The sequence below is a fragment of the Oncorhynchus clarkii genome, chromosome 15 (genome assembly GCF_045791955.1).
Source record: "Oncorhynchus clarkii lewisi isolate Uvic-CL-2024 chromosome 15, UVic_Ocla_1.0, whole genome shotgun sequence".
Classification (NCBI taxonomy): domain Eukaryota; kingdom Metazoa; phylum Chordata; class Actinopteri; order Salmoniformes; family Salmonidae; genus Oncorhynchus; species Oncorhynchus clarkii.
Window position 1 is genome coordinate 39,711,818 of NC_092161.1, and position 20,956 is coordinate 39,732,773.

Genomic DNA, 20,956 nt, shown 5'->3' on the forward strand with positions numbered 1-20,956 from the left:
GTGGAAATCCATTAGCTTCTTTTGTCTGTGGCCCGTCAGCTTTCTTTTTCATTCTGACCATGCTCACAATATGTAAATGACCATATCTCCACCAATCTGTTCAGACTAGGATATGTTTATTTCTCAGAAGGTTTACTTTGCAGGCAGCATCAGACAGGTTGCTTGAAGAGGGTAACACTGTGCAGCTCTCTCGTGATGCCTCCTCCCTCCTGTGTCAGCTAGTCAAGTGAGGACGTGAGGCGTATGGAGTCACATATGAGCTAAATCTGTATCAGACCTGGGTTTCTTATTGAAATGGAAATTAGATTTGACATAGAAGTACAATACACTACATACAATATAATAGGTCAAAATATGTGTTAATGCACTTCCACAAATACCCAGCAGACAGCACAAGAGATCCACAATAGAACCAGGGAGATTGTTTTGAGTTCATACTCGAACTACTAGATTACCTACCAACTACTCTGAGAGTGTATTTGTGAAAAAATGTGACAGACATGCTGGTAGGTAATAAACCTATTTTGGTGCATGAAAATGCCACTGAAGTGTGCTGTTCTAAAGTAATCCGTGTTGTTGTTTTTCTGAACCACTTTGCAGCGTCTCAAAAAAAATCGACAACCGGATGATGGCAGCCGAGTTTAGCGCCGCAGTGTCCCGGATGTAGTAGTGGGAGGGGGGACCTGCAGGCTGAGCTTCACCTTTCGGTAGATAGGGGCAAAGCTAGTTGGTGTGCGCGCGAGTGGGAGATGGACCGAGAGCGTTCTTCCGATTAGCAACTGAAATACTCAGAACTATTAAAATAATATAACAGGTTGCTGAAAGAAAACATAACTTAGTCCATCTTTCACATCCAATCCACACACACTAACACGGCATTGATGGTAATGTATGCAAGGAAACAACCGAGACTCAGCGATGGGTAAACAGCTCTAACGTTACTTCTATTCAGTTTTTTCTTCTCAGTTTTGACAATCCGCCATTTTTATTGCAATAAAAATAAGTAGAAACTTATGGAAGCTATTCAGCTGTTGCAGATTATTGAACTGTTTTTGTTTTGTTTTTTTCATTGATGTTTGAGATCATCTTTACAACCTGTTTCTTAATTTTTTAGGTGCAACGACCGAAGGGATTCACAGCCCTACCAGGTACTTGTTAGCTAGCAACAAATAAGATTAAAATGGATACTCTAGTGCAGGCTTCTTGAGTACTACAGGCCTCGGTGCGGAAAATCGCAAAGTAGCGAATTTCCTTTGGGTTTGAACAACAAACAATGCTGTATGTTGGTTAACATTACAATTATGACTGGTAGATTGTATACATAATTTAAACGTCGAATTTTGCTTTGTGAACACATTTACTAGCGAGTTTTATTGGAGCCCATAGTTAACTATAATTCCGGCCTATTCGTAATGTCACAGCTTGCGCGATATAAGATTAAGGAGCAAAGTTCAGAAAAAGAAATGTAGTTCACTAAATAACCTTCATGTTGGTAACACCCAAATACTATAATAAATTAGGTTATCTTTGAAATTGTAAGAATTAACGTTAGTAGCTAGCAATATATGGTCGACATTAACGCTAACTAATGTTAGCTAACGTTATATGATAAGACAGAAAAACACTTGAATTAGCTGTCTCCCACATCTATTGATTTCAAAATGTGGCGTTACACCCCACGTTTAGTTTGAGTTTTACATGCGCAGGGTTTAGCTAATCAATTGTCATTGCCCATCCATGGAGCCAATAGCTTGTGACGTAGCCACAGCTGATCTAGCTAACTACAAGATTAAGTCACGACTTTTTAGAATTTGCAAGATCTTGTAAACACATTTTCATGGCATGCGTATTATTTGGCTGCATAATTTTGGGGCTAATAAGCTTTTGTGCTATGCAACTTGTAATGATATCACAGACACTTATTCAGACGTTTAGATTCAGCTCGAGCCTTTCGAATCGATCATGGCTCTGAATCGATTGCCGTTCCAGAATCTATTTTTGTTTTGTTTTGTTTTCAGACTCTCAAGTACTCATCGAAGAGTCACCCCGGTGGTGATCACCGCCATGACAAGATGCGAGACACCGCAGATGCCACTCCACCATGTAAAATGCTTCGGAGATCTGACAGTCCTGACAACAAACACATTGACAGCACGGGGCATGGCAGGGCAAAGGCAGTCCACGCGCAGCGGGCCAGAGAGAGGGATGGAGGTGAGAAATGCATATAAGATTTTTTTTTTTTTTTTTAAATGTTCAAGTAGCTAACCACCAGTGTCTGTTAGTTTCTCCCTATGCAAATTTTTACTACTGACATGTATTCTGCATTCATTTGTTAAGCTGTATGGTGTAGGCCGAGTCAGAAATATTGTGTTGCTAAGATCAAGCATAAGTGTAAGTCGCTCTGAGTGTCTGTCTGCTAAATGACTAAAATTTAAATGTAAACAGTACTTTCTCTCAAATGATGTTGCCATTATAGATCTGAAGTGCAAGGCAACAGCTCTGTCTAGTCACATGCCGTAAATCTTTAAAGATGCACTACGCATAAATGGCTCCACCATTTCCTTGTTGCTAAAATACCATTAGTTTGCCTAATTTCAGTTTGTGACAAAAACAAGCAGTCATTGTGTAGAGCATAATAGAACCATCTAAACCGCTGGGAAATATATTTTCCAAAACAAAAAATGTTGTATATTCAGCTGTTTGAAGCTTGTGTACAAAACCGAAAGTAAAAGACAAAAATGAAACTTCTGAACGGGAAGCATAGAAATAGCACATAGATGGTTTAATGACACACTTATTGGAAGTGAAAGACTGCACAGTGCCTCATATGTGCTGCTTAGTATATCTATAAGACAGTGACGAAATCAAGTCCAGCATATCAGCCAGGACAACACATGTAATAAATCATGGCAGAGGTGTAAATCATAAGAAAAATAATCTAACAAATCAGAAGTGTATGTCTAAACCTAGAATCATATTCGTATCCTCTCGCTTCTCCTGTTTTCTGAGTTTGGGCTCTGAATGAGGTTCATTATCCCTGGTATTTTGATCTTGAATTGAACACTTAAGTTACTCTACCTTCTGCATTGTCAAACAGTAGTCGGATGGCACTCTCTAGGATAGGTAAGACTAGACAATATTCTGAGTGCTGTGGTGAAACTAGACAATTATGTCAGATTCATGAAAAGTAGCTAGCTGGCGGAAGACAGCTCTGTAAAGCGCATCTCCTTCTTGAACTAGCACTTCATTCCACTGTCTACACTAGTCAGCCTGCTCATTGTACACTGATACACACATATGCTTACCTAAAACAGTGTTTTGAATAGGGTTACCAGTTGTGCCTTGTTACAGATTTGATGTGATATCTGTTAGCATTGTGTTTTTCATCCCAATTCTAAATATGTCCATAACCAACAATTTGCAAATGCACACTATTAACATTGACTAGTTTTGTCAACTATTAGCCTCTATTTGGATGTAGCCTCTTTAACCATTGACCAAACTGCTAATGTTTCATTGTAATATTCTTTTAAGAATAGTATTCACACACCAACTTTGGAGATTTGGTCATGAGATAACAGCAGTCTAGCTGTGCATTATTTAAGCTTATTTACTGGCAGTGTGTTTGCCTATTTCTTGCAGGGCCTAAAATGAACACATGTACAGATTTTGTCATTGGCGGGTAAGATGTCTATTTCACCCACCACGTTGGCGGCATTTCACTCTAATTTGTGAATTAAAGTAAATGCTGCAGTAGCTGTTTTCAAAGTATTTCTGCGGCCTTGTTTCATAGCTGGTAAATTAATTGCACAAAGTCAAAGAACTACGAATCCTACTATAGCCTATCCACCTGGCGCTGCAACACTGCCTGGCTTGGGTCTGCGCATGTGAAGAGCTGAGTGAGATACATTTTTAGAAGCGCTGCGCACGGGTACAAAAGTTGGTCTAATTTACTTGTCTACTGAAGTGACACTGCCCTTGTGTTTCTTGGCTATTTACATTGTATTGTTAACAAGTTAGGTTTTTCAATGTTGGAGTTTCAACTGTTAGGGAAGAGAAGACGACTCGGGCACAAACATGACATTTCCACGGTAACCTCCCACCCTTAAAGGGGCAGGTGAAATGTTTGTTTCTGATCTTTTGGTTAACTTCTTAGTGATCCCTTCACGTGCCAATCCCGTTAACACCCAGTGAAATAGCAGCGCGCCAAATTCAAAAACTGAAATACTCATAATAATTAATAAATCATACAAGTGTTATACATCGGTTTAAAGATTAACTTCTTGTTAATCCAGCCACAGTGTCAGATTTCAAAAAGGCTTTACAGCAAACCAAACCATGCTATTTTGAGGACAGCACCCGATCAAACATACACATGAAAATCATAATTCAACCCGCCATGCACAATACAAAAGTCAGAAATAACATATTATTCATGCCTTACCTTTGAAGATCTTCTTTTCTTGGCACTCCAATATGTCCATTAAACATCGCAAATGGTCCTTTTGTTTGATTAATTCTGTCGTTATATCCCCAAAATGTCAATTTATTTGTCGCGTTTGATTTTGAAAATACACAGGTTCCAACTCGTGCAACATGCCTACAAAGTATCTAATAAGTTACCTGTAAACTTGATCCAGACTCTTCAAACAACTTTAGGTATTTTTTAACGTAAATAATCGATACAATTTAAGACGGGATAAACTGTGTTCAATAGCGGATAAAAACAAAGTGGAGTGAGTTTTCAGGCTTTCAGCCTCTAACAAACAGTACACTTCATTCGACCCTCATTCTGGGGGAAAAGATATGAGTGTCTGGTAGATTAAAAAAGCTATCTGCCACAGTGGCTGGTGGGCTTTGGTCACTATCCAAAATGTCTGCCCTCTTTTTCCCTACCCTGGAAATCGGTCCTTGTTTGTCTTTATCCACAATGAGAATGGCATAACCAACCTAACCTAGCCAGACATGTATGAACAGTGAAAGACCAGTGTATAGATTTGTTTATTTCAATATCATGCTGAACATCTGTGGCACATATGCTATATGCAAGGGACATCTGGGCCTGTATTCATCAAGCATGTGCGATTATGAGTGCTGGCCTAGAAACGGGTCTCTCCTGTCCATGTAATCTTAGTCATTACGATCTAAAAGGCAAAACTTATTGTGTATCATCACACTTCTGAGATACTTTATACAGGCCCTGAATTAAGCCCCACTCTAAGTTAGTGCACACTGAGTTCTTGCCTGTACCATACAATGTAAATACTACACAGAAGGAAGCATGCCTAATTACATATGATTACATTAATTACTGTGGTTGGCTCATCATTCACTGAACAAAATTATAAATGCAACATTTTAAATTGTTGGTCCCATGTTTCATGAGCTGAAATAAAAGATCCCAGAAATGTTACATATGCACAAAAAGCTTATTTCTCAAATTGTGCACGAGCGTTGCAAAAATAAATGTCAAAATCATGTTATTCAATTATTGCACACACACTGCTCGCGCGCGCCAACGAGCATCTGCGTTGCCAAGGGCTAAAATAGAAGTCATTACTATTTCTGACGCAGATCGCGCTGCAAGTCCTGCCTCTCCCATCTCCTCATTGGCTTATAGAAGCACGTACCCACGTGCCATCTCCTCATTGGTTATACCCATGTGGGTGATTGAAATACTAACTGTTTTGCCGGTCGTCGTGGTAATACTATGAAAGTTTAGATGCCAATCGCCATATAAGTTCAAAGATGAAAAGGCCTGGAAGGAGGAGAGATGACTAGAAATGATTCGGTTGACTGTTTTATGTGTGGATTAATTGTCGGAGTAGAGGACCTTGTGCAGTTCGGGTAAAATAACAACTCAATGTTTATATCCCAGGACAAATTAGCTAGCAACAGCAAGCTAGCTAAATAGGACAAATTAGCTAGCATGTGCAAGCTAGCTAGATAAATTGCCATACATGTTTCATGAACCTGTGTGTCGTGATCGCATTTTGTGTGGGTGACAAAATACATTTATGCGCGTGCAGCCTGTTTGGGTTCCGTGTCGGTGAGCATTTCTCCTTTGCCAAGATAATCCAGGTGTGGCATATCAAGAAGCTGATTAAACAGCATGATCATTACACGGTGCACCTTGTGCTGAGGACAATAAAAGTTATTCCACAATACTAACCTAAATGAGAGTGAAAAGAAGGAGGCCGTTCTAAAATGTGCAGTTTTGTCTCGCAACACTGTCCTGTGTGGCTCAGTTGGTAGAGCATGGCACTTGCAATGCAAGGCTTGTGGGTTTGATTCCCACAGGGGACCAGTGCAACAAAAATATGGAAATGTATGCACTCACTACTACTATACGTCACTCTGGATAAGAGCATCTGCTAAATGACTAAAATGTAAATGTAATGCCACAGATGTCTCAAGCTTTGAGAGAGTGTGTAATTGGCATGCTGACTGCAAGAATGTCCTCCAGAGTTGTTGCCAGAGAATGGAATGTTCGTTTCTCTACCAACATCGTTTTAGAGAATTTGGCAGTACATTCAACCGGCCTCACAACCGCTTTCTAGGGTTAAAGCGTGGTGTGGGCAAGTAGTTTACTGATGTCAGCTTTATGAACAGGGTGTCCCATGGTGGGGTTATGGTATGGGCAGGCATAAGCAATGGACAACAAACATGATTGCATTTTATCAATGCATGTTTGAATGCACAAAAACACTGATGTGATCCTTAGGCCCATTTTCTTTAAGCGTATCTGACCAACAGATGCATATCTGTATTCCCAGTCATGTGAAATCCATAGATAAAGGCCGTATGAATTTATTTCAATTGACTGATTTCCTCATATGAACTGTAACTCAGTCAAATCAATGAAATTGTTTTATTTATGTTCAGTGTATTTATTCTAGGCAAAACATGCCTTTGCCATGACATACAAACTCATCTTGTGATATACTCACTTTACTTCTTAGGCCCCTTGTAACTCTCTATGCTTGTTGCGAAAACCATTTTTTTTAAAGGTGTGAGTAGTTCTGACAAGTGCTAGGAAATGGCAGTGAATTTCTGATTTGATCCGCTTAAATTATACATGCATTCTTTCCCCAATCTCACTTTTGGTAGGAGCTAACTAGCGTTCACCACATACTGTTACCAGGAGTTGCAACCAAAAGTATATTCTTGTGAACTATGGAGTGATATGGGACTGGCGAAGATTTTCAGCTTGCAGGCAGAAGCTGGAATAAGTTTGAGTGACAGTGAGCGCTTTGCATGGGCGCTTTGTTTGTTTATGATTTTTTTTTTGAAACTAGAAAAAAATGCCTGTAACGTAAAATAACGTAGTTAGCCAGTTTCCATGTTTTTAAAATAACGGTTCTGTTCCGGGACAGTATGGATCACTTTCGTTCCTTGAAATGTTATTTTCCTGTTTGTTGATTCTGTTCCCTGAACCGGTTCCAACCCCTGATTGGCCCCGTGTGTTGCAGCCTGCCAACCCTTCTATCATTTTCCATCATGCCATATAACAACCATATAACAATAGTTGGCCACAGCACCTAGACCTACAGCACGGGATGAGGAGTTAACTAGTAGGGCTAGGGCCCTATTAGTATGTAGAAATACTTGAAATAGCTCATCTGACATGACATAATTGTTAAAAGCAATGCAATGGCAAGCTTGCTAAAAAACTATTTAGTAATGTCAGCTCAATGATCACTTCAATGAAGGAAAGATGCATGTTAGGAGTATTTGAACCGTGCCAAAGTTGGTAGACGTTGACAGCTACTTATTTTCCCATAGTCTCTTTCATGCACAGTGACCACAAACTAAGCCTTGATGTTCTGTTTTTCTTGTCAGCTATGAGGTTTTCAGACTTGTAATGCAGTTTCACCATCTTCAGGGGAGCATAATGAAATCCTTCATTGAATACCTTTTCAGACTTTGCCATGTTAATGTAAAGGCCACAATAGTCTAAAATAGCTGTTCGTTAATCTTTTCAGTGTTAGCTTTTGGTACAGTTAAGTATTCTGTGCAAGACGTACCCTTATCAATGAACAATGGAATGAATTACAAGAAATACAGTAAAAAAAAAAAAGTCCACACCCAAAAAATGCATCGCCTTATTCACCGATTTGTCTCCAATGACAGTGAACGTTCAATCTATTCCAGTAATGGAACACCTGATTCAAGTAATCAAGGGCTTGATGATCAGTTGATTAATTTAAAGAAAATCTACCAGCCAAAAATCACAAAAACTGAGCGTGCATTCTGTTTCAAAAACAAATGTTTTACTAGTAAGAAGTATTGGGGTATATTGCTTAATTGTATTTTTATTATTTTTAACCAAAATATGTTAAAATGCATAATTTAGAGCCAATAATAAAAACAACTTACCAAGAATCAACAAAGTGCCTGCCCTGACACAAAATGCTGTTTATTTGTTATTAGTTCATGGCTCTACGCTGACATTTTTGATAAGGAGTACATGATCTGCTCCTAATTAGAAATCTAGAAGCACACACATCTAGGAGAACAATGAGTAAAAGTTTTTGGCAGTGATCCACCAAGCACAATCATTAGGTGAGACAAATGTTCAGCTGGCCTTTTAAGGGACAAGATGTTACCGAGACTTTCCTTTTGCACTCGCTTGTCTGTGATGAAACAAATCAATGACTGCGATATCTCCCCAGCAGCAGTCAGTTGCAGCAAACTCAAAGTAACGTTGAAAAACAACTTAGCATGTGAACAAAACTATGTTCTAGCCAAGAAACATTAGGACAAAGTCATACTTTTACTATCCTTTCTAGTCAATTTCAAATCAAATGTAACTATTTGTCACATGTGCCAAATACAAATGTAGACCTTACCGTGAAAGGCTTACGTACAAGCCCTTAACCAACAGTACATTTAAAAAAAAATATTTACCAAATAAAGTTAAAAGTAACACAATAACCAGGCTATGTATAGGGGGTACCGAGTCTGCGGGGGATACAGGTTAGTTGAGGTAATTTGTACATGTAGGTAGGGGTGAAGTGAACATGCATAGATAATAAACAGCGAGCAGCAGCAGTGTACAAAACAAATATATGGGGGGGGGGGTGTTGTCAGTGTCAATAGTCCAGTTCAGCAGTCTTTTGGCTTGGGGGTGAAGCTGTTATGGAGCCTTTTGGTCCTAGACTTCTCTCTCCGGTACCGCTTGCTGTGCAGAGAGAAACAGTCTATGACTTGGGTGACTGGAGTCTCTGGCAATTTTTGGGGCTTTCCTCTGACACTGCCTAGTATATAGGTCCTGGATGGCAGGAAGCTTGTCCCCAGTGATATATGGGCCATACGAACAACCCTCTGTGGCGCCTTACGGTCAGATGCCGAGCAGCTGCCATACCAGGCAGTGATGCTTTCGGTGGTGCAGCTATAGAAACTTTTGATTACCTGGGGACCCATGCCTAATCTTTTCCGTCTCCAGGAAGGAGAAGTTGTTGTGCCCTCTTCACGACTGTCTTGGTGTGTTTGGACCATGATAGTTTGTTGGTGATGTGGACACCAAGGAACTTGAAGCTCTCGGCCCTCTCCACTACAGCCCTGTCGATGTTAATGGGGGAATGTTCGGGCCCGCCTTTTCCTATAGTCCAGGAAAAGGTCAGCTCCTTTGTCCTGCTCACATTGAGGGAGAGGTTGTAGTCTTGGTACCACACTGCCAGGTCTCTGACCCGCCTATAGGCTGTCTCATCATTGTCGGTGATCAGGCTGCTGTTGTCAGCAATGTTAATGTTGTTTGAGTCGTGGTGGTACAGGAGGGAACTAAGTACACACTCAGTGTGGTAAACGTGTTGTTGCCTACCCTTACCACCTGGGGCGGCACGTCAGGAACTCCAGGATCCATTTGCAGAGGGAGGTGTTTAGTCCCAGGGTCCTTAGCTTAGTGATGAGCTTCGTGGGCATTATGGTGTTGAATGATGAGCTGTAGTCAATGAACAGCATTTTGTCCATGTGGGAAAGGGCAGTGTAGAGTGCGATTGAGATTGCGTCATCTATGGATCTTTTGGGGCGGTATGCGAATTGGAGTGGTTCTAGGGCAGTGGTTCTTAACCTTGTTGGAGGTACTGAACCCCACCAGTTTCATATGCGCATTCACCGAACCCTTCTTAATTGAAAAAAAAAAATCTAATTCAAAACATAGGTATATATTTGACTGGTGCACAAAATGAACCGTGCATCCACATCATTGTGTTCAAAGAACAAAATCATCAAAACATTTTCACACAGATGATCATTTTCACACAAAAACAAAAACATAATAATGAATATTTACTGCAAATCAGTGTGACTTCTGCTGTTACCTTTCAGAGACCAGTTCAGAAATGCGCGGCTTCACCTTGGCAAGTGCCACTCTCATGTCATTTTCGCAACAAAGTCTGTTCCTTTTCTTCGTTTTTATGTCCAGCATCCTCGAAAAGGATTGCTCGCAAAGATATGTTGTAACAAACGGTATGAAAATCTCCAGAGCTTTCTTAGCAATAACAGGGTAAGTTACCATTTGTTGACACCAAAACGTTGAAAGCGTTGTTGTTCTGAAGAGTTGCTGTTGAACCTGGCTCTGCTGAATTTCAATGATTTCATCGAGGTATTCATCATTGACATCTGTTGTCTCAACACTAAACGTGAACGGCTGTCTCACCCATGCTGGATATGACTCTCTTGTAGGGAAGTATCCGTCGAGAGAATTTGCAAGCTCATCTAAGTGCGTGGCAATTGCTTGCTTCAGTTCAGCGGGTACAGAAATGTCTCCGATTCCAGATACATCTTCGATCTTACTTACACAGTCGTCCAGCAGGGGAATGTTTGCGAAGTTATTGTTCTCTGTTCGTCGTTTCCATAACGGTAGCTTTTTTTGAAAAGCCTTTAGGTTTTCCTCCGCTACGATGATGTTGACTCCACCGCCCTGCATCTTTTGATTGAGATGATTGAGAGCTGCAAAGATATCGGCCATGTACGCTAAAATGAGAATGAACTCAGAATTTTTGAAGCAATCTGCATGACAATGTTGGTGCTCTTGCAAAAACAGGGCTAATTCCACACGCACGGCAAAAACACGATTCAGCACCTGTTCCCGGGATAACCACCTAACGTTAGAATGGTACAGAAGTACCTCGAATTCAGAGCCCATTTCTTTACACAGCTCACTGAAGATGCGATGCCGCAGAGCACTAGTTCGCACATAGTTCACGCATTCCACTACAATTTTTAATACTTCTGCCAGTTTTGGAGGCAAGGTTTTTGTTGCCAACGCATGCCTGTGCAGAATACAATGCGTAACAATGATGTGTGGTGCATCGGCTTTCACTAGCGCACCAAAACCAGACTTTCTTCCCAGCATGACTGGAGCTCCGTCCGAACAAACTGCAGAAACCATATCCCACGAAAGATTGTTGTCTTTGAAGAAGTCATCCACAAGTTTCTTCACATCGGCTGCCTTAGTTGTTGTTGTAAGAGGCTTACAAAATAAAAATTCTTCCTTTATCACGTCGTCTTTCACATAGCGCACGAATACAGCAAGCTGGCTTAGATTGGAAACGTCTGTGGTCTCGTCGAGTTGAAGGCTGAATTTTGCCGGGCTTGAAATCAGATCTGCAACTACTTGAGCCAAGATGTCTTTGCTCATGTCCTCTATTCTGTCGCTGATGGTGTCATTTGAAAGAGGAATTTGGGATAACTTAACTTCGGCCTCTTCCCAGCATGATATTCGCCATCTTCAACGCAGCTGGTTTTATGAGTGTTTCACCAATGGTGTGTGGTTTGCCCTGCTTTGCGATCAGGTAAGCAACTTCGTACGATGCTGTGAGGATCGGTTTGTTGATGGGTACAAAGCCGAGAACAGGCAGAGTAGCCTTTTCATCGAATCTGGCTCTCTTCACCTTGAATTCAGCGAGCGTTGTGTTCTTGTATTTTCCATCTCCATGCAGCTTAAGGAAGTGTTCTCTTAGTTTTGCCGGTGCTAGACTAGAATTGCTCAACTTGGCATTGCAAATCATGCAGTTAGGACACTGACTCCCATCACGTTCGGTTATACATGTAAATCCATATTGTACATATTCGTCCGACCACTTTCTTTTTTTGCTCGACATAGTAAGTATGAAGTGATTAAAATATTAAGAAAGAAATCACAAGTCGACTACTGAGCGCACCAAATTCCCTGCAGCACAGATAGGCCAAGCGATGTAGCGTGATCACCTGCAGCCAATGATGGCCAAGCGGAGCGTGTCATCACGAATCATATTAATCGAATGTGTGTCTTGACCTCCGCCGAACCCCTGAGACTGACTCACCGAACCCCTGGGGTTCGATCGAACCCAGGTTAAGAACCACTGTTCTAGGGTATCTGGGGGGATGCTGTTGATGTGAGCCATGACCAACCTTTCAAAGCACTTCATGGCTACTGATGTGAGTGCTACGGGTAGGTAATCATTTAGGCAGGTTGCCTTTGCTTCGTTGGGCGCAGGGACTATGGGTGGTCTGCTTGAAACATGTAGGTATTACAGATTAGAGGTCAACCGATTTAATCGGAATGGCCGATTTTAATTAGGGCCTATTTCAAGTTTTCATAACAATCGGAAATCGGTATTTTGGGGCGCCGATTAAAAAAATAAATATATTTTTTATTATTTTTATTATTATTTTTTATACCTTTTATTTAACTTGGCAAGTCTGTTAAGAACACATTCTTATTTTCAATGACAGCCTAGGAACGATGTGTTAACTGCCTCGTTCAGGAGCAAAACGACAGATTTTCACCTTGTCAGCTCGGGGGATCCAACCTTGCAACTTTACTAGTCCAACGCAATAACGTTCTGCCCCCCTCTCGTTGCACTCCACAAGGAGACTGCCTGTTACGCGAATGCAGTAAGCCAAGGTAAGTTGCTAGCTAGCATTAAACTTATCTTATAAAAACAATCAATCAAAATCACTAGTTAACTACACATGGTTGATGATATTACTAGATATTATCTAGCGTGTCCTGCGTTGCATATAATCTGACTGAGCATACAAGTATCTCAGTGTCTGACTGAGTGGTGGTAGGCAGAAGCAGGCGTGTAAACATTCATTCAAACAGCACTTTCGTGTGTTTTGCCAGCAGCTCTTCGTTGTCCGTCAAGCATTGCGCTGTTTATAACTTCAAGCCTATCAACTCCCGAGATGAGGCTGGTGTAACCGAAGTGAAAACGGCTAGCTAGTTAGCGCGCGCTAATAGCGGTTCAAACGTCTCTCGCTCTGAGCCTTGCAGTGGTTGTTTCCCTTGCTCTGCATGGGTATGCTGCTTCGAGGGTGGCTGTTGTCGTTGTGTTCCTGGTTCGAGCCCAGGGAGGAGCGGGGAGAGAGACGGAAGCTATACTATTCCACTGGCAATACTAAAGTGCCTATAAGAACATCCAATAGTCAAAGGTTAATGAAATACAAATGGTATAGAGTGAAATAGTCCTATAATAACTCTTACCTGGGAATATTGAAGACTCATGTTAAAAGGAACCACCAGCTTTCATATGTTCTCATGTTCTGAGCAAGGAACCGAAACATTAGCTTTCTTACATAGCACATATTGCTTTCTTCTCCAACACTTTGTTTTTGCATTATTTAAACCAAATTGAACATGTTTCATTATTTACTTGGGCTAAATTGATTTTGAAGTATTATATTAAGTTAAAATAAGTGTTCATTCAGTATAATAATAAATAAATAAAAATCGTCCAATTAATCGGTATCGGCTTTTTTGGTCCTCCAATAATCGGTATCGGCGTTGAAAAATCATAGTCGGTCGACCTCTATTACAGATGTCAGGGAGAGGTTGAACATGTCAGTGAAGACACTTGCCAGTTGGTCATCGCATGCTTTGAGTACACGTCCTGGTGGCTTTGTGGATGTTGACCTGTTTAAAGGTCTTGCTCACATTGGCTACCGAGAGCGTTCACAGTCATCCAGAACTGCTGGTGCTCTCGTGCATGCTTCGGTGTTGCTTGCCTCAAAGCGAGCATAAAGGGCATTTAGCTCATCTTGTTGGCTTGCATCACTGTGCAGCTCACGTCTGTGTTTCCCTTTTGTAGTCAGTAATAGTTGTCAAGCCCTGTCACATCCAAAGAGTGTTAGAGCCAGTGTAGTATAATTACATTTAAATTTAGTCCTGTATTGACACTTTGCTTGTTTGATGGTTCGTCTGAGGGCATAGCAGGAATTCTTATAAGCGTCCGGATTAGTGTCCCGCTCCTTGAAAGCGGCAGCTCTAGCCTTTAGCACGATGCGGATGTTTCCTGTAATCCATGGCTTCTGGTTGGGGTACGTACGGTCACTTTGGGGATGACAAACTTCTACATGTGGGCTTTGGATTTTTTTTATTAAAAAAAAAGAACACCTGGAAATGTTATGTTGCCAACATGGTTGTTGAAATATACATTCTTAATTTCCAACCTTGAGAATGTTCACATGATGATTGTGCCTGGACAGAATAAACAAAAACATGCTAAATGTATCTCGAGCCCATGGCAGCAGGATGGTTCAGGTATGGAGCCGAAAGACATCAGGGCTTGTATTTAGTGTCTGAAACTAGGATCTCATCTCATCTAAACTCATCTAAGATCAGGTCCTCCCTGTCCATCTAATCTTATTCATTATCTAAAAGGCAAAAATTATCCTAAAACAGTACTCCTTCTCTAAGAGCCATAGGGCTCTAGCCAAAAGTAGTGCCCCACATAGGTAATAGGGTGCAATTTTGGACACAACCCTTGACCTTTAGGAGTTATCCCTTCAAGTTAAATGTTTTTCAGCATCCCCTATTATTCTCACTCTCCACTGTTGATACTGCTGTCAGTACAGAGATGCCACAGCTAATCTGTCCTCTGGGCTGTAGCTTGTCTTTTTGTTTCCATCGATATTGGAGTATTTGTGACATAGCTACTTCCTCCACCTGCTGCGTTTGGTGATGCCATGTCCCCGTCCCAAATGGCAAGCTATTCCCTATATAGTGCACTACCTTTGATCAGATCCCTATGGTCTCTGGTCAAAAGTAGTGCGCTATATAGGAATTAGGATACCCTGGTTCCCTGAGGCTTCTGCCTCTGACTCACACCTGCTGCATGGGACAGGGAGCTCTCTCTCACACACACACACACACACACACACACACACACACACACACACACACACACACACACACACCAACCTTCCTCCTCCCTCTGGGCCTGCAGCCACAGGCAATATGGCCCACTCAGTGTTAACACACCATTGTATCTGCATCACAAGGAATTAAAATGAAAAAACTTATGAGATACAGCAAACACTATCTGCTATTGATGCAGACAAGTTTTTTTTATTTATTTTGCATTGGTTTCCAGTTAAACATAAGGTTTAACTTTTGAATTTGTGAATTGGAAATATGTGTATTTCTGGCAAGTCAGTTTTCCTAACTGCGTTTTGGATTTGCAAGCCAGTGCTGTGTTTGATAGGCTACGTTAATATGTAGCTTAGTAATTTAAATAGTTTACCCTCACAAATGTTTTACCTTCACTAATTTGCATTAGCTGAGTACCTCTGTCAATCTCTGGATGTTAGCCTATAAACTACTTCACTTCTGCCTCTTTAGTTTCAAACGTCCTATGTCAATACAACTAGGCAATCAGTATTTGTTCTCAAAAGTTTATAAAATGATGTAAAAAGTTTATAAAAATGGAATGAATTACATCATTCCAAGACAATTGCAATTCACCACTAAAAAAGGTAATTTTGTAGCCTCACTTGGGGTAGTTCTGTGCCACTGTTTTTATTTGCCTTGTCAAATGTTTAACTGTGACCTTTCCGTGATGCTTATCTGATTTTGGGGATGCCTCTAAGGTCTAGCTGCTAGTTAAAATTCTTCTAGAAATAGATTGCCAGATTCAGTTGTTCATTAACAATGTTTCATCAGTAACTTTGTTTACTAACTTGTTATTTTGAGAAGTGGTTTACTTGTAATGTGAATCTGTGTAATATTTATACCCCAAAATAAATACTACAGTGTAGTTTTGATTCCAATTGAGGCACTGGTTTCTTCTTCTGATGGTAGTTGGATGCACTTATCAGTCAGCGATGATACTTATTAGGCTGATGTCTGGCTGACGCATGCTAAGCTTACCAAAAAAGTAAGGCTACCTTGAGACAATGTATTTATTATCTTGAGTTTCTGTTACAGACTGAATGGGACAAGTGAAAGGACTTTATTGTTCCATATCTAGCAATATGATACTTGCCTGTTGGTTGAATAAAAACCAACTTTTCTGTTCTTTCTAGGGACCAGTTATTCTCCACAGGAAAATTCACACAACCACAGCACCCATCATAGCAGCTCCAATTCACATTCGAACCCCAGCAAGACATCAGACGCAGTAAGTACATTACACGCTTACCACCTCTGCGTTGTTGATGTTAAAGCATGGTGGCCTGGACAATGTCCCAATCTCTCATTTCCTCTGAAGTGTACACTTATTCACTTCCCTGCGTGGATTTGAAAGGAAATTATTGGTTTTAAGAAATAAGCTGCTGATGCCTAAAATAGTCCAATGACTTGACATTTGTGGGAAGGAGTGTACAAGTGTACACATTTCCCTAATCATTTGCTGAACATCTTCAATGTGCTAAATGCATCAGTCGGTCTCTTGAGTGGGACTCTATAGCCAGACACTGGACCAGACCAGGGTTCGTATGTAGTATCAAGCATTCCAGACAGGGTCCAACATAAACTATTGTCCTGTGGCCTGGGAATAACATGTTGGGCAGTGGATCTTGTCAGTCACTGACTTGTCCAGGCCAGTAACTTCTCAGCACATTTTGCATTCCAGTTTGACATTTACCTGCTCTGTCAGTCTACCATCTGAAAACCATTGAAGACCACATGCTGAAAAGTCATACTATTTGTATTTGAGCAATATGATTGGGTGGTAAAGCACCACACTCACAACTTCTTGTTCTCAAGCAGTACATTACTAGGTGACGCGCCCATGAGCCGTGCAGAGAAAAAAATAAGCATTCATCAATCCACCCGCTGATCTTATTTTATTTATTTTAGGTGAACATACTTGCAATAGTCTGGCTACTGTTCATTTTATCAATACGCTTTTTGCATATCTCTTTTGAAATGCAGATGTCTCTTTAAAGGGGCAACATCTTCTTAAAATGTGACTCGTTTCAGGAAACTAGGCATATGTTGCGTGTCACTACTTCACAGGAGAGCCATTTGAGAGCTTATGTTTTTGATAAAAAAAAATTGTTGTCAGAAATGCCTTCTGGAACGTGAACTTTAATGTACCTTAACAGACTTGTATGCCATCTGTAAATACGAATACAATTAAATTACGAGCCTAGTTGGTTTAGCTACAGAAAAAGTCAGCAACCTTCCTGCTAGCCATGATTGGCTGAGATGATGAGTTGGCTGGACATGCTGAGAGAGGAGTTCAGATTGGTCTGCCATATAGAACGCTTCTGTCTATTTGAGCTGGTCAGTGTATGTAGGTAATCCTGTCTTAACGCGGATTAAAAATATATATATATATATATGTATCACGTCAGTGTTGCTCTCCACTTTCTGGAGGCCCGAGTTTTGAAATCAGTGGAATTCGAGTATGATGGCTAAGCTGGAGAAAGCACCTGTCTCCGAATAACATCTTCAAACTAAGGGCAACCATGGCATCTGTGACAGGCAGAGGCGTCCATCCATGATAGTCTAGCGATCGGCATTTTTTTCCGATATTATACGTTTCTAATTTTGACAGTCGTTTTCATTTCAAGTTGGTATACTGTTAGCTTGCGAGCCAGCTAACGTTACGTGTATGATATTATTCGTATCTCAGAGCCATTTGCTTTGCTAGATATAGCCTGATGCTAGCTAGCTAACATTGAACCTGGCTGGTTAGCTGCCTGCAAATTCATGCAGGATAGTAATGTTATGAGTTGGGATTATGGTTCATTCTTCACTTAGATAGCTACATGTTTCAACAAAAGACTCCAATTTGCAAGTAACCATTTCAATAGAATGTCAATACGTCAACTGTTGCTAGACATAGCCAGAGCGAATTTACCAGCTATCTACTCTGATTTCAGAGCACTCTCGTCTGTGTGCCAGAGCGCAGAATAACTGATGAATTTATGGACAGTCAACACCCGTTGAATATGGCCAGTGTCCGTAAACGTTGGCAAGAAAGCGCAAATTGTTGCCAGCAGCATAGTTGCAATTACCAATGCTCTGGGTAACATAACAGCCTAACCAGCACTGCGAGGGCAAGTAAAATGGTCAGTGAACGGTTCTCTCATGTTAGCCAGTTTACTTGAATTGCTTGACTGTTAGGACAGAACGCTCGGCTCAACCCTTGAAGAGAGATGGTTGGGTGTAAAGCTTAAGAGGATGTGAACGATGCTGAATGGGTGTAGACAAAGGGTTATCCACTACTAGTAGTAGTAGTACCAAAACATTCAAAGGACCTTTTCTCAAAAGTGAGGTTACAAGTTACAAGCAGAATTACTTTTCCATTGTTCCTCAAATGCAGTGTATGATATATCATTTTGTAGCTCTGTCTCTTCATTGCTATCCAATGAATTTTTTTTGCTACAAGACCAAATCAAGGCGGTTGGTCACAAATGACATATTATACAAACAAAAATGAATGCTATGAATACAGTGCAATGTTAAAAAATGGATTAATTTCTCAAATTGCTACATTATATTAAAAAGCTTTTTAGTACCTTACCCTAGAGGCTAGCGTCCCACCTGGCCAACATCCAGTGAGATTGCAGAGCGCCAAATTCAAATACAGAAATACTCATAAAAATTCAGAAAACAAAATATATTTTACATAGTTTTAACGATGAACTTCTTGTGAATCCAACCACTGTCAGATTTAAAAAATGCTTTACAGCGAAAGCATACCGTACGATTATTTGAGAACCTAGCCCAGCAGACAAATCATTACAAACAGTAACCAGCCAAGTAGAAGAGTTACACAAGTCAGAAATAGAGAGAATTAATCCCTTACATTTGATGGTTGAACTCAGAAGACATACATTTACTCAATACATTTTCCTTTTGTTCGATGTTCTCTTTATATCCAAAAACCTTCGTTTTGTTTGCGCTTTTTCTTCAGTAATCCACAGGCTCAAACGCAGTCAAAACAGGCAGACAAAATCCAATTTGTATCCGTAAAGTTCATAGAAACATGTCAAACGATGTTTATATTCAATCCTCAAGTTGTTTTTAGCCTAAATAATCGATAATATTTCAACCGGACAATAATGTTGTCAATATAAGATGTCAACAAGAAAGGCGCGCTCTCGGGATTGTGCATGAAAAAGCTCTGTGACACAGCAGGGTACACTCATTAACCTGTTGGATCTCTGGGGGCGCTATTTCATTTTTGGATAAAAAACGTTCCCGTTTTAAGCGCGATATTTTGTCACGAAAAGATGCTCGACTATGCATATTCTTGACCGTTTTGGAAAGAAAACACTCTGAAGTTTCAGAATCTGCAAAGATTTTGTCTGTAAGTACCCCAGAACTCATTCTACAGGCGAAACCAAGATGATGCATCACCCAGGAATTAGCAGAATTTCTGAAGCTCTGTTTTCCATTGTCTCCTTATATGGCTGTGATTGCGCAAGGAATGAGCCTACACTTTCTGTCGTTCGCCCAAGGTCTTAGCAGCATTGTGACGTATTTGTAGGCATATCATTGGAAGATTGACCATAAGAGACTACATTTTCCAAGTGTCCGCCTGGTGTCCTGCGTCGAATTCGGTGCGCAATTGCCAGCTGCTTCCACTTTACCATTTGATTCAGGGGAGAAAGCATGTGTCCAAGAACGATGTATCAATGAAGAGATATGTGAAAAACACCTTGATGATTGATTCTAAACAGCGTTTGCCATGTTTTCAGTCGATATTATGGAGTTAATTTGGAAAAAAGTTCGCGTTTTGAGGACTGAATTTTCGGTTTTTTTTTGGTAGCCAAATGTGATGTATAAAACGGAGCTATTTCTAATACACAAAGAATCTTTTTGGAAAAACTGAGCATCTGCTATCCAACTGAGAGTATCCTCATTGAAAACATCAGAAGTTCTTCAAAGGTAAATGATTTTATTTGAAGGCTTTTATGTTTTTGTTGAAATGTTGCGTGCTGGATGCTAACGCTAATGCTAACGCTAAATCCTTTGTTTGCTAGCTACTGTTACACAAATTATTGTTTTCCTATGGTTGAGAAGCATATTTTGAAAATCTGAGATGACAGTTTTGTTTACAAAAGGCTAAGCTTGCGAGATGGCATATTTATTTCATTTCATTTGCGATTTTCATGAATAGTTAACGTTGCGTTATGGTAATGAGCTTGAGTCTGTATTCCTGATACCGGATCCGGTATGGGGAGTTCCAAGAGGTTAAGACTGCTCTTACTCCCTCATACTGTAATGGCATTGAATAGAAAAACTACGCACACACACATCCTACTTCCTGAATGGATTTTTCTCAGGTTTTCCTGCCAAATCAGTTCTGTTATACTCACAGACACTATTTTAACAGTTTTGGAAACTGTCGAGTGTTTTCGATCCAAATATGCATATCATATCTTCTGGACCCGAGTAGCAGGCAGTTTAATTTGGGCACGTTTTTCATCCAAAATTCCGAATGCTGCCCCCTACCCTAGATAAGTTAAACCTCTGGGATATCGTCCCACCTCGCCAACAGCCAGTGAAATTGCAGGGCGCCAAATTCAAAACAGAAATCCCATAATTAAAATTCCTCAAACATACAAGTATTTTACACAATTTTAAAGATAAACTTCTTGTAAATCCAGCCACAGTGTCCAATTTCTAATAGGCTTTACGGCGAAAGCACACAGCGATTATGTTAGGTCGCACCTAGTCACAGAAAACCATACAGCTATTTTCCAGCCAAGAAGAGGGCTCACAAAAGTC

At 40.5% G+C, this 20,956-nt stretch overlaps 1 protein-coding gene across 1 annotated transcript in view; it reads left to right on the forward strand.

Annotated features, from left to right (window-relative positions):
• Nucleotides 1-663: 663 nt before the first annotated feature.
• LOC139367248 (WW domain-containing adapter protein with coiled-coil-like) overlaps nt 664-20,956 on the forward strand; it is a 78,202-nt gene continuing 57,909 nt past the window's right edge. Inside the window, exons 1-4 of the mRNA XM_071105493.1 lie at nt 664-922; nt 1,115-1,148; nt 2,019-2,211; nt 16,294-16,388. Coding sequence (XP_070961594.1) covers nt 882-922; nt 1,115-1,148; nt 2,019-2,211; nt 16,294-16,388 — 363 coding nt within the window. The 5' untranslated portion in view covers nt 664-881. The remainder of the gene's footprint in view (nt 923-1,114; nt 1,149-2,018; nt 2,212-16,293; nt 16,389-20,956) is intronic.